The 14559-nt window shown below is 42.1% G+C and overlaps 1 protein-coding gene across 2 annotated transcripts in view; it reads left to right on the top strand.

Moving 5' to 3' along the window:
* The window catches only part of slc25a13 (solute carrier family 25 member 13), a 46457-nt gene that overhangs the window by 17171 nt on the left and 14727 nt on the right, over positions 1–14559 (top strand). For both annotated transcript variants that reach the window (XM_078267424.1, XM_078267423.1), the window contains exons 7-13: positions 1121–1259; positions 5999–6092; positions 7281–7365; positions 9631–9715; positions 10968–11126; positions 13070–13122; positions 13417–13497. In XM_078267424.1, coding sequence (XP_078123550.1) covers positions 1121–1259; positions 5999–6092; positions 7281–7365; positions 9631–9715; positions 10968–11126; positions 13070–13122; positions 13417–13497 — 696 coding nt within the window. The remainder of the gene's footprint in view (positions 1–1120; positions 1260–5998; positions 6093–7280; positions 7366–9630; positions 9716–10967; positions 11127–13069; positions 13123–13416; positions 13498–14559) is intronic.

Here is a 14559-nt window from a genome sequence, read left to right as displayed (position 1 = left end):
TCCACTGTGTTTACCTCTCCGACCAGACATCTTGGTGTGCTGTTAGTAACTCACACACACACACACACACACACACACACACACACACACACACACACACACACACTCGTGTGCACACACACACACACACACACACACACACACACACACACACATATATATCAAAAAACTCATAAACACTGCAGACACATTAAAAGCGGTATTATGGCAGAACTCAAACAGTGAACCGACAACCTTTAATTCACTTACCAAACATGGCAAATGATCAGCACCACACTCTTTTCACCCAAATATTGTTCTCCTCTACCCCTCCGGTGAAAGACTGTGTTGGATATCGTGGGAAGATCCATGCCTATAGGCTCATAGATATGAACAGATACAAAAGTGTCCCTCTGTTAGGGCACTTTCACGCAAACCAGAGCTTCCCCCCTTGTTGCAAACATAGTGAGCTGCAAGCAACCTTCCTGAATGTGTCTGTAAAGCAAACAGTGCCATCTAGTGAAAGGAAGCTCTACATTTTCTATTGCCTCAACCCTCAACACTGTTAAGAGCTGCAAAGCCTCAAGGCTCATCTGATACTCTGGCCTAAGCTACCCAAAACAGGCAACGATATTTATGAAATGTACTCGGAACACATATTTCTAAACAGACAGCAGTTAGAGATGCTCCTCTCTCCTTGAGAGCCTGATTTGATAAAGATGGGATGCTGGTTCACGTAAAAATGTTTGTGTGCAGTCTGGAATGTCTTGAAGAGCCCAGCTTCTATTTTTAATCCTTTACCTTTTTTATTTTTCGTTTTTTATGACTTCCTCCACCTCATAAAGAAAGTTAATTAAACTCCAGAGAGTGTTGGTTGTGTGATGGAAAAAGTAGCGGTTAAAACAGGTTTACTTCTCCCTGTGGAGCGATGGTAAAGAGGAACGTTGATGATTAACCGCCGGTGTTCGTCAAGATTTCCTCTTGACGGTGATGTCTTAGTATGTTCCTTCTGTCTAGCACATAATTATAATATATAGGTGCTTTTATTCTGTTTGGAGTGTAGTGTGATTGTGTTTGTGGATGTGGGTCATCGTAAGATTGTATTGCATGTTAAAATACGTGTGTCTCCATCCTTGGCCAGGTTGCGGGTGGCAGCACATCTCACCAGGTCAGCTTCTCATACTTCAACGGCTTCAACTCGCTTCTCAACAACATGGAGCTGATAAGAAAGATCTACAGCACCCTGGCTGGCCACCGCCGAGATGTGGAAGTCACCAAAGGTACACAGGAAAACATTTATCATGTATAAACAAAAACCTATATCAATACAGGCAGCCAAAAATTAGATGCACATTTATGAGTAGATATGCACTTACATGCAGTGATGTTCTCTAAGAGACACAGCGTACAGCACACACACTAACAAAACAAATGTGAGCATGCACTGTATGTGCTCAGATGCACGAACTGATACAGTCCTGCACTATAGGCGGTATTGAATGTGTTTCCAGATAATGTATTTACGTCTGTGTGCTGAGGGTGGAAACTTGTTTTTGTTTGGTTTTCTTCCTTCCCGGTGGCATTTAAATGGGCATGCTGGATCTGACCCAGCACACGTACTGCATACCCACAATCCCTGATGGAGCCTGTCTTGTCTATTAGACATCCTGTCACTGATCTGAGAACCATTTTTTTTGTCCTGATATGATTTTGGTTGATAATGAGATTTGTAATTCTTCAAAAAAACAGAGGAATGCTTGATTTGTTAAAATCATGTACTTACTTTTGAGGATGATGATGTTTTACGCTGTAGATCAATGTTAAATAGTTAAAACCATTTTATAAGCCTTTTCTTTACTCTGTAATTTATAGCAAAGATGTAAAGCTACAAGTTGATGAAATTAGGTATTATTATTTATTGATCCAACAGCCTTTTTTTCTAGACATTTTCTCTATTTATTTCTGTCTTCCATGGTTAGTTTCTTTAAACCCTTATCTCTCTCACTTGCTTGCCCCACTGGCGGTCTCTCATTCCTTTCCTCGGTACTTGGCAGGAAGCCCAGTTTCTTTCTCTGTCTCTCTACCTTTCTCTGTCTCTTTCTTACTGACTCCCTCTCTCCTGCTCTGGTCGTCTTTATGAAACAATTCTGACCTCTCTCCACATGGCCCAGGGGCACTAGTTTAGCCTTATGATGCTATCTGAAGCCTTATCAGGGGTGTGGACCATAGCCGACCCAGTCCAAAAGCCCATACGCTCCCCAGGCTGTTCCCACCATGGGTACATCGAGGCTGGGCTTGGCTCGACCTGTGGTGGCCTGTAGCCAGCCAGACCTCCACAGCCACCACCCATCCACCCTCCACTCCCTGAGTCATTAAGGCCTCCTCTGGGACTGCAAGTGCTCAGCTCCATGTACCACTGGCTGGCCGACAAACACACATACTGTACACACACCCGCATGTTTCAAGTGTGTGCGTATTTTGTAACCCACTATTTCAAACATTGCTCACATACACACAAGCATTCAGATGCATTAACACAGCCAAGCATGCACACATGCGTAAAAATCCTGATTGATTCCGTATGTGCAACAAGGCCACTGTTTTGCCTTGGGGACGCCATTACAGTGTATAACGCCAACACAACAGTGAGTGCACATATGTGTGTGTGTGTTTGTGTGCATACGTGCACAGGAGACTTTTACAGAACACACCTTTTATTCAGCCAGCAGTGTACATCACAAGGCAAATAACTGCATCTTTGTGACAGGTTAAAATCAGTTAACACATAATACAATAATTGCATCTTCACTAGATAGTGCCAGAACTGATGATATGTAAGCCAGTACACTTCTAATGGTCCTTTGGCACCACACCAATAATTGTTCTCAAATGTAAATTGCAGTGATCAGGTTTTTTGCCAGTAAGGTTTCTTGACCATGTCACAATCTCAGGTTGTTTTATTTAGGTTTGTTATTTTCAGTCCAGACTGATATATCACAGTAATATTGGATGGATTGAAATTTTGTACAGTCATTTAATGTTCCCTGGGGATGAAGCCGACTGCCTTTTGTGATCCCCTAACTTTTTGTCTAGTGCCACCATTAGTTTGACATCTGTGGTTTTGAGTCAAATGTCTCAATGACAATTGGATAGATTGCTCTGAAATCTAGCAAAACGTTCATGTTTCCCTCAGGATGAATTTTAACATCTTTGGTGATCCCCTGACTTTTCATCTAGTGCTGTTATCAGATCAAAATTGAATTGTGTCCAGTACTTTTGTTTATGATCAAATACCAGAAAAACTAAATCCATTCCTATTAGCCTTGACTGTACTGTTCGGTGGCTAATAAGTGAATGTTCCTAAGATGATAAACAGTATATCTGCTAACATCAACATGGCATTATCATTGTAAGAATGTGAGCATTTAGCTGTGCAGAGGAGATATGGTGTATTGGTGACTACGGGCTACAGGTAGACAGGTTATCAGCATTGCGATCTGTGATTGCCCCAGACAGAACTCTATGTTTGTGTTTGTGTGTGTGTGTGTGTGTGTGTGTGTGTGTGTGTGTGTGTGTGTGAGAGTTTATTCTTGTGTAAGTATGCTCTCTCACGTGCTTGTGAGCATTACCTGTGTGTGTGTGTGTGTGTCTGTGTGTCTGTGTGAGAGAGAGAGAGAGAGAGAGAGAGAGAAAGCGAGAGAGCAGGCCTCAGGGGTAAGCTGAGCCTCAGTGGGGTGAATGGCTCCAGTGTAGGACGACTTTGTCACAACCCCAGCCTGCTGCTCTTTGAATAAAGCAGGTCAAACAATGCTGACTCCTCGACTGTAAGCCAGCCTACAGTCAACCTGCTCTTTATTCCACCAACAATAGACCAGGTCTTAAGTTACCACATATTAAAGCTGCCTCAGAAGAACTCTTGAAGTCCATAACTCTCCATGTCCATCATTCTTTCTTATGATGGATTCAACATGCTTTGACACTACTCACTTGTAAGTTCCAAACAAGTCACAGAAGGTGACTGGTTTGAGTGATAGAGCTTTAGGTAAAAATCACCATTAAACCGCATAACATTGAAAACCGCTATTAGCAATAGGTCCTGCATTTCAGGGCCAACTTTATCAATACATTTTCACAATCCTTAATGCTTGTAGTTTTCTACAGTGACAAGAGCAAAAATACCATAATGAAATGCAACATTTTACCAAGTGGCATGATCCAGTGTTCATTATCTAATTGGCCATCTCTCTGTATTTAGATAAAAAAAAAAAAGCCCACCATTGATTGAAAGTAGTCTTTTTCTGAGTTGTCAAAAGTTGTTCCGGGAAACACAGGAAATGAAAGACTGATATAGACTTAGGTTATGGGAAAATAGAAAGACCCACAATTGAAAAATATTGAATTAAAGGTAAAGCACACACAAAATAACATTGTACAAACAGACCATGTATCTAACTGTACATTTTACCTTTTAGGCTTATTGCAATATAATAGTAATTATGTTGTGCATTTTATGTAACATGATATCAATTGACGATACTGAGTCTGTGATACGGTATCATGAACGGTTAATGGAAATATGAATCAGATAAGAATAAAAGAGACGTCAGTTACAGTTGTCTGTCACTGTTCTTGTTTGTGACAGCAGATTATGGCATATTTCCATGTTGTAATGGCAGTGTGCAATACATTTCGCAGTCATGAAAACATATGACAAAGTGAACGTACCGATTCAGATAGGTATTGAAAGAAATATTTTTGCTCTTCTGCTTTATACCAAAGCCCTGACAAATCAATTGAAGTGGATACATGAATTGTCAAGTTCCTTTCCCATGGGAAAAATAAGTAAAACATTTTAAGATATAGCAATCCCTTGAATTTAAACTAATATAATATGGAATTATACATTCACTGGTTATTGAGCCTTGGATTTAGGAGGAGCAATAAATATTCTGTTTTGCTTGTGAAACTGAAACAGTGGGCCAGCCTTTCACTTTTGCAACGAAACTAGTGCCTCAAAATTGGGTGCCAGGTCTGTTGATTACATCCATCTAGTCCTCCCCAGAGAGCTGTGTTTGCATTTTGTACAGTAGGTCAAACATGTTCTCAGTGGGCTTTGGGATCCATCCAGGTTGTTCCTTGTCACCTATTCTGTTTGTAATTTTCCTGGACAGCATCCTAAGCACAGCCAAGGAGTTGAGTGTGTTCAGTTTGGTGACATCTCAATTGCATTGTTTATTGCTGATGATGTAGTTCTGTTGGCTCCATCAGGGCTTGACCCAGCATGCACTGGGGCAGTTTGAAGCCAGCTGTGCAGCTGTTAGGATCATTTCCGGCACCTCCAAATTTTAGGTCCAGAAAAAAGCCAATTGCCTGCTCTGAGTTAAGGTGATATAAAGTTGCATGTATCTTTGTAAAATGGAGCATGAGATGGACAGACAGTTTGGTCTCCCGTCCTGACAGTCTTGTGCATGTTGTACACTTGTACTCTCATGGTGACATGGGAACTGAGGCTCTCAAGTTACCTGTCAACCTACGTTCCTGTACCTGTGGTCATGAGCTTTGAGTTGGTATCTCAGAGCTCAAACATTAAGAAGGAGCTCAGAGACTGCGGCTTATTCATATTGAAAGGAGGCAGTTTAGGTTGCTCAGGGATCTGATCATGATGCTCCCTGTATGCCTCGCTGTAGAGGTCCCCAGACCCAGAACACACTGGAGGAATTATATGTATCCCATCTGGCCTGGGAATAGCTGGGGATCCCCCAGGTCGAGAGGCTAGAGGATGTGGCTGAGGATAAAAACCTCTCGGCTGTTGGAACATCTGCTGAGTTTGCTGCCACCATGACCTGGACACAGATTGGCAGTGAAAAATGGATTGAGATATTTTTATTTTATGGCAATGCTTATATATTACTGTTTTCCCATTTTTTTATCTGTATGTATAGCTGTTAATGTTGGTTTGTATCTTAAGGTGTTCTTAATTTTAGTAAAAACTAAATACAAAAATATGTCTTTCTTGTAGAGGAGTTCATTGTAGCAGCTCAGAGGTTCGGCCAGGTAACACCCATGGAGGTCGACATCCTCTTTCAGCTGGCTGACCTGTCAGAGCCCCGTGGGTAAGACACACACACACACACACACACACACACACACACACACACACACACACACACACACACACACACACACCTGTAATGCCCAAAAAAGGCACACACAAAAATGATGCTAGCTTTGATTTAATACCTCGATTTTGATAATGTGACATTGATTTGGGTATAACTTGCTTTTCTATATTTAATCTAGACTAGGGGTGGATCATATAATATCTAAGGAAATAATCATTAGTAATGTAGATATGATGGCCAAGCAGGTTTAGGCATTTATTCTGTTTCCCTGAAAACAGGCAAATAAATTGAGAAAATTTTAGGTATGTTACAGCTGTAATGGAGGAATAGCATCTCACAACTGAATTCATACTTATGTAATTTAATATGTTCTTCAGTTAGTCAGGGAGTTGTAAAGAGCAAGTCTATCCTAAGCCCTCCAAAGCACACCTTTAGCCCCGGGGTCCATACCTCAAAAGAGTCAGACATGACTACATTAGTGCCAGAGAATCATCTCTCAGTCCAAAACCAATCCAAACTCCTATTTATCTTAAGAAAAGGGCAATTCCAGCACCTATGATCCGTGGCACACAACAACTGTATGCGTTTCACATTCCCCCACTTCCTTTGCGTCTGCCTTGCAGCCCAACCAGTTTACTCATAATTCCTAACCCCGGCCTGAGACACCACCTGATTATTATTTCTGGGCAATGGGATACTTTAATAGCCCTCTCCACTCCCCTTGATTGGAGATGCGAGAGATAATAGCCCCAATATTCAGAGGAGAGGGGTGGGTGGGGGATTTGGCGTTCCCCGTTCCCTCAGCCTGGGAAATCTGGGACCGCCATAGAGATGCAATGGAAAGACTCAGAAAAGGCATTAGTTTTAAATCCAAAGGTTAAATATCTTTGTTATACTTGGATGAAGGGATAAAGGAGTGGGAGTTGTCAGTTCCTATAGATCAGTTGTCTTACCCAACCATGCCAAGCACAGGCCTGGAGTTTTGAATTCCACAATATTTTCACATGGAACGATGGCAAAGTATCCGTAAACTTCGAGTAACTTCAGACTGACAGATCGTGCTTCCAAAGGTCATGGACTTGTTGATGCATTGATGAAATATTATATTCCTCTGGAGAGTTTTTACAACAGTTGAAAGTTACTTGAAACCTCTCACTCTCCATTCTCTCTCCTCATCAGACGTGTTGGTTTAGTGGACATTGAGCAGATCGCTGCACTGGAGGAAGGCGCCCTTCCCTACAACTTGGCTGAGGTCCAGAGACAGGTACAGAATATGAAGACTTGTTGATGTGTTTGGTTTCCTCTTCCACACTGGCAGCTCTTTTTTTCCATCTCAGTACATTCTCTAGGGCTGGATGTCACCATGCAGAGGACTCAGATTTGTAATTAAGGTTAATGATGTCTCATGTTCACAAGTAATTAATCCCCTAAACCAAAACATCAGTTTGATTTGTCATGAATTACACAATTAATTCATTGAGACATTGTTTTAGAGTTACACGAAAGTAAAAGTAAAAAATATACAGGAGATGCAAACAAGTTTTGTCAGAAATAAAGTGGAAAGTTTGCCCCCAAAACCTGCCAGTGTTTGTCAGCCCCGCTCAATTTCAAAAGTTCATTTCAAGGTTTAGACCAACTTCCCGTCACAGACTTTTTGAGAGAAAACACCACTAGACCTCTCCCTGACATGTGGCTGATGTCTTAACAAAACATACAGACAAAACTCACAAATCCAGGAAAGACAAGCAGAGCCATCCTCAAGGCCTTATAAACCTCAAACAGGCTTCACGTTGCATATGATCGATTTGAAGAGACTTTGCAGCAGCTAACAAGAGCAATTGGTAATGAAGAAAAGGAAGAATAACTTAGTGGACAGCCAGACAGATGAGCAGAGCACTGTTTTCCTTCTTGGGCTGTTTGGTCAGAGTTGTGTTGCCTGGTGGGTTTCAGCACGACAGTAAAGGCTTGGCCAGGCCATATTGGAGCAGGCGGGGGCCAAAGGGGAGAAAGCAAAGGGGCCCAGCACTACACAGACGCCAGTCCCACCACAATGAGCCACTTTAGGCCCTTGTGGTTTGGCCTCAGGGGCTGGCCGCCAGCTAGCTGGAGCTCTCTCTCCTCATCTTTTGCTAGTTTTCTCCATTTCCTTATTTGATCTACTTTTCTCTCCCTCTCTCTTATTTCTCTACATGTTTATCGGTTTGCCTTTTCTCTCTTTATATCCTGTTAACGTGTTCCCTCTTTCTCCCTCAAACATCCTGACAGTCAGTATTGCCAAGATTCACAAGTCCTTAGGCAGACAGAGCTGAGGAAGATGGTAGAAGCGGAGAAGGTTCTGTTTAAAGGAGACATTTGGGCAGAAAGAAACCTCTGGGGATGTATCGGGGGGTGGGAGTTCACTCTGACAAGTGGACCTGTTCTAGACTCCCATCCCCCTCCCCTCCACACACACACACACACACACACACACACACACACACACACACACACACACACACACACACACACACACACTTACAATACTCCACCCCTCCTCTCCCCAGGGTCGAGAGGCCAGGCCTGGGCAGACCAGACAAGGCAACAGGTACCTCAGGTGGAGAGGGGAGCGTGTCTAATGTTACTAATGCTGGCTACTAACACTATTCTGCTCTTTGCATATCATGGTGATGATCACAAGGGTGTACCAAGATCACTTTGATTCCAGTTCTATTTGACAAAAGCCCAAATGGTGAGATTGTCAACCCAAGTGAGCAATAGAAAACTCTAAGCATGCCAACAGTTGATATAAGCAGCTTTATATTTATGCTTAGTTCAGGTTGAGAAGGGCAATACATGGAATATGTGTATTTGAAAGAAGGTATTATGCATCATATGTAAAGGAAAACTGTGTTATTGTATGTTGAATAAACAGTATACTTTTAGATACCTTGAATTAGAAAGAATACCTCATTTATGTGTTTTTTTTAATTAGAAATGTTAAAATATTTTAACATTACATCCGAATTGAACATTGGGACAAAATGATATATTGTGCTTCAAATCAGCCAGGACAGAAGAGAGTTAGATACAACCTAGAAAGCTTAATATCTTCTGTATTTCTAACTCAAATCTATCAACAACAAAAATAGACAAATAATTATTAGTTTAACTTATTTAAAAATGCCAAACATTGTCTGGTTACAGCTTTTCTGTTTCTATATGACAAACAGTAATAATTTACACACAGTTGTGGCCTTAATTTTCATGTTAATACTGTGTTTACGGCATATTAAGACATTGTATTTCACACGTTTAGTGTGCACTGTCTCACCAATTAAAAACATTTACATACTCTTATATTCAAGTAGATCAAGCCAGATGTTGCATGCAACATTTTATAAGAAATAGTGTTGACGTGTATGTGGATTGGTAGAGAGAAATCAATGTCTGAAACAGTGGCTTGTCTTGTGTCATGTCTCTCCGTTGTTAATTTGTTGTGTCCCACTTGTGCACTAATGTTTTCATTGTCTCTTTCCCGCTGTGTGAGCAGCAGTTGGGCAGTGACGTCTCCCGCCCCGTCCTCGTCCAGGTGGCAGAGTCGGCCTACAGGTTCTCCCTTGGCTCAGTGGCAGGGGGTAAGAGTCACGCCCCATTGGCTCCCTTCATTCTTCACCCCACCACCCACCTACTTGCTTGCGTGTATACCTGCCCTTCCACCCTCTGCTGTTCTCATGAGAAAAGGGTGAGAGAGAGGACAATGGTTCCTCTATTGCCCTTTCCCTTGCTTACTAGAGCATTGGTTGCTCCCCTGCTTAAAGAGAAGCTCCCTCGCTTTCTTTTTCTCTCTCTATCTTTTGCCCGCTCTACTATCCCTCTGCCTCGCTCTGTCCTGTCTCTCGCCTCTCTGCGTGCCATGGGAAAACCCTCCTGTGTGGATTCTTTTGTACCTGTGTGAGTGATCAGAAGAGGGAGGATGAGGGTGGGGGTGAAGGGTGGTGCCTAGGCCTTGTGTTTGGCTTCAGACTCCCCACTGTTTTTCTCATCCTCCTCCCTTCCTTCATTTCTCCTCCTTCTATCCCAAGGGAGACAGCTTAATAAGGAGGTATGGCTCTGTCATCCCTTCTTCTCTCTCGGTCTCTCTCTAATTAAGTCTGTCGCCTTGGGTCGGTTCTTTTTGTTTGTGTCCGTCTGACGGACCGAAGACACTGGGACTCAAAACACTTTGACGTTTTTTCTCAACATAACCCCCACAGACTTCCCCTTCCTTCTCCGCCTTTTCCTCTTCTTCTTTAGCTCACCCAAATTACAAAGACATATTTTCTCACCTATCTCCAGTGGTATTTAGCAAATCTACCTGCTTTTTTTTCTTTTTCTCCCCAATATAATAGAAGTGAGTGGGATTTTGTTTGCATGGCTCACAGCACACCTCTCTTACTTCTTTCTGTGAATTTTTGCTAGTAAAAGACTTCCCATTTGTATTACAAAATTGTACAGCACAAACTTGTCATACATTTCTAGTTTTAACCTGATGAATGCCTCCTGTTCATGAGTGGGTTCCTGAGATTGGTTTCACTCATTGGTTAACCATTTAATCTACATCTCTAGTTGGACAATAGTTTAAAAAAACTGGTATCTTCAAATCATTTTTAATCAAATATCACCCTAACAACACTATTTTCTCTTTACTCCTACACATGTATGTCTGTAGCATTTTTCAAAGATTTAAGGCACAAGGGTGGGATACAGATGCTGGTTAAAGCAGGGGGCGAACAATGGTGGCATTATCATAACGGTAAACCACTTATATGTGAAAATGTGTATATAAACAAACCGTACCCTTATAATATGTAATCAGTATATAAATAACCATTTTTTTATTCTCTGTAGCTGTGGGTGCCACAGCAGTGTACCCCATTGATCTGGTGAAGACACGCATGCAAAACCAGAGGGGCAGTGGCTCCCTGGTGGGAGAGCTCATGTACAAGAACAGCTTTGACTGCTTCAAGAAGGTGGTGCGCTACGAGGGCGTCTTTGGCCTATACCGAGGTTAGTAGTATGCATGGACACAAATTTTAACCTCCAATTTATCCTGTATTAATAGTGCAGCAGCTACTGTAGCTTTTACATGCTGGAGTGTTTGTTATACATTCACAATAATGCACCGAATGTACTTTCCAGATATTCTTCACAGCATGTAAAAAACAAAAAACACTACAACAACAGTAATTCAAAGATCATGGTGGTTACCATGGTAATGCTTGAGAGCAATGTACCAAGTTGGTTTAACATACAACAATTGTTATTAGTAAGTCGCAACTATAATATATTGGCTTAAGTCCATCCCCAAATTTATATTTACCGAGAGCTTTGAGATAAAATGACACACATGCTGTCAAATCCACAAAACTGGTTTTGAAAAAAGGGCTTAGATGTGAGAAGGGACAATAAAAGTGAAGAGAAGGACGAGGAGACAAGAGGAGAAGAAAAGTGTAGGGTGGACAGGAGGGCTGTGTGAGTTCACCTCTCTGTTGACCTGTCTCCTTTGAAGTGATTATCGGCTGGCTGGGGACTTTCAGAGCAGGACAATAAACGTCACACGCAAGGCCACATACCATTAGGCCTGTGTCACGATGTGGTGATGTTGCATGTCTGGACTTACACACTCATATAGACGCATACACAGACTGAGCAAGTATGTAGGCAATACACACACTCCTTGGGCATTCAGGTACGCACATACCAGGCCACGACATCCCTAATGACTACCTGCCCTGTCTTCAGAAGCTGGGGTTAGGGTGTCGGCATTGTCGGGTCGGATTGAAGAAGGATTGAAAAAAGCTCCCCTAGAACGTTGGCAGGGACTTTTTAAAATCCCATGATTCTGATTGACAACACGAGCTCCCGAGAGGAAACTTGAATGCTTGAATTTCTGTCTGAAACACAAAAGCCATCAAGAGTAGAATGGCTTCACAGACACAGAGACAGACAGGTCTGGCTCCAGATAGATTGCCAGACAGTCAGGTATTCCTGACAGACAAGCTGTAGTTATGTAATATAAGTTGAAAGTGCCTTCGCTGAAGACATCGGAAATAAATCTGCTAAGTGAAGAATGTGGAATCAGCAGCGCAAAATTGACACAATTACTAATGTAGCATAATGCCGGGATCTCTCATAAACAAAGTGGCACAAGACCAACAGGACCATTTTTTGGGGGTATGATTTAGTGAAAAATAAATAAGGTGTATTTTCCAATGTCCTGCATGTATATTCTTTGATGTTAAAAGTATGTCAGCATTTAGGGAAAAGAATTCAAAAATGATTTTGGTTTGCTCTTTTTATGAGGTCCAGGCATCAGGTCCTTTAGCCAAGTTTCAAATTGAGTATATGATTGTCTGTCTGTCTGTCTGTCTGTCTGTCTGTCTGTCTGTGTGTGTGTGTGTGTGTGTGTGTGTGTGTGTGTGTGTGGCCTCCCTCGCTACAAACAAACTACTGTAGATTATTAACAGTTTGTTGCTTTGAGGAAGAGTGTGTGTGCGTGCGTGCGTGCGTGCGTGCGTGCATGCGTGCGTGTGTGCTTGCCTCGGGGCTGGGTAGGGGGCCAAGTTTCATTGTGCTCTGTTGTGATTATTTTGTTTATTTTTATCCTGCTCTGGGTTGTAATTGAGGTCTGTGTAAACTTTTGGTTGGTTTGTTTTATACTCTGCCCTTTTTTCCTATTCTGGGAAGCAGTTTCTCTCTCTTCATCCTCTCTTAACCCCTTCTTCCTCTCTCGCTCTTGTTGCTACTCTGATGTCCCCACACTCCACATCAATAGATTTCATTAACGTCTGGAGGATCTTACAGGGTCGGACGCATGCAGCGGGAAGCCACACATCATGTGGATTGTATGGAAGTGGTGTATGTATATGTATGTATGTGTATGTATGTGAGTGAGTAGGGGTACCACAGCCCTCTTTTTTTCTAATCATCTCGACGTTTTCTAATGATAGGTCTTGTACCACAGCTACTGGGTGTGGCGCCCGAGAAAGCCATAAAGCTCACAGTAAGTCGCTGCATTAGAAAGCGCATATGCACATTCACATATTTCTTCCATAGGTTCTTCCATTGCTTCAATCTTTTTGATGGGTTTTATATTATACGATACTACACACATAACACACAAATAGATGTGAATAATGACCCATTAGTTACATGCACATAACCAAATAATCTGGACATTTTCTACATTTTCAGGCCCTACATAAAACATTGTATGCTGTATATTGACTGTATTATTCATATTGTGTTCGACCATACCGCAGTCCTTTGCCTGATATTGGAACCTTTGTATTTGAAGGTGAATGACTTTGTGCGAGGAAAGACCAGACAGAATGATGGCACAGTCCCGCTGGCAGCTGAGATCCTGGCCGGTGGATGTGTAAGTCTTCAGTCAACCATTTTGTTATGGGAACTTTTATTTGCTTGTTTGCAAGTAAAGTGTAGAACTAGGTCAGTGATAACAACCTGGACAGAATTTAAGGCAGATTGAATATTGAGTTGTACATTAAATAGCATTTCTTTCATCCCATCAACTTTTAAAAAATATAGCAGTGAAATGGAAAAAAAGCCTAAACGTTTTATATCACTTTGTCAAAAGCATTAGGTTGCTCTAAGTATTGATTAAAGAGGGATTTTCATATTTGAAAGTAAATCATGCTGGACTGTTATGTAAGTATGGTGTCTGGTTCTGACTAAAACAGACAGAAGTTTGCATAATCAAGTAAAAGTGTTTAATCACACCTAACAGTCACACTTCTTCACCAAGGTAAAGGTTCCTCCCAGTTCCTCACTTAGAGTCACTCTGAGAAATCTCTCCTACGAGTTCTATGAGAGTGTTGTCAGTATGAATATGACCACAGCTATTCAGCATGTTTGCAACAGTGTGCAGGTACGTTTCTCAAATACAGTCAACGTTACATTTTTCAGTGTTCACCTTCTTTTCCATAAAAGCCTAAACATGGAAGCGCTCTCTCCCTCTTCATCACCCAGGCTCTAAGAAGTGCACTGTGCTGAAATGATGCTGTACAGTACGCAGACAGTGTAGCATACATCTCTTAACTATGTTTACCTGTTTTCTGAGTGCCGCCCTTCTGACAGTTGAGCAGACAGACATTGACCTGTTTGGAGGCCAGAAGTTGCTGTTTGTTGATGGAACGTGTAACGATCACACATGAAAGAGCAAATGTGCATAGTGTACATGCTCGCAGGAGTGTGTGCATGTTGACAAACAGAAGAGCATACAGGTGTACGGACATACACACACACACACACACACACACACACACACACACACACACACACACACACACACACACTTACTTACAAGGAGGAGATGAAGATTGACAGCAGCTGCTACCTGAGACCCCTACCAGCCTGTTACATGCTCCCCTGCCATCATAGGTTTTGATCACTGAGCTGTCACAGTCTACCCCCAACGCGC

Source organism: Sander vitreus, chromosome 14 (genome assembly GCF_031162955.1).
Source record: "Sander vitreus isolate 19-12246 chromosome 14, sanVit1, whole genome shotgun sequence".
Classification (NCBI taxonomy): domain Eukaryota; kingdom Metazoa; phylum Chordata; class Actinopteri; order Perciformes; family Percidae; genus Sander; species Sander vitreus.
Note: the sequence above shows the minus strand (reverse complement) of the source record. Positions and strands in the feature narration are given on the sequence as shown.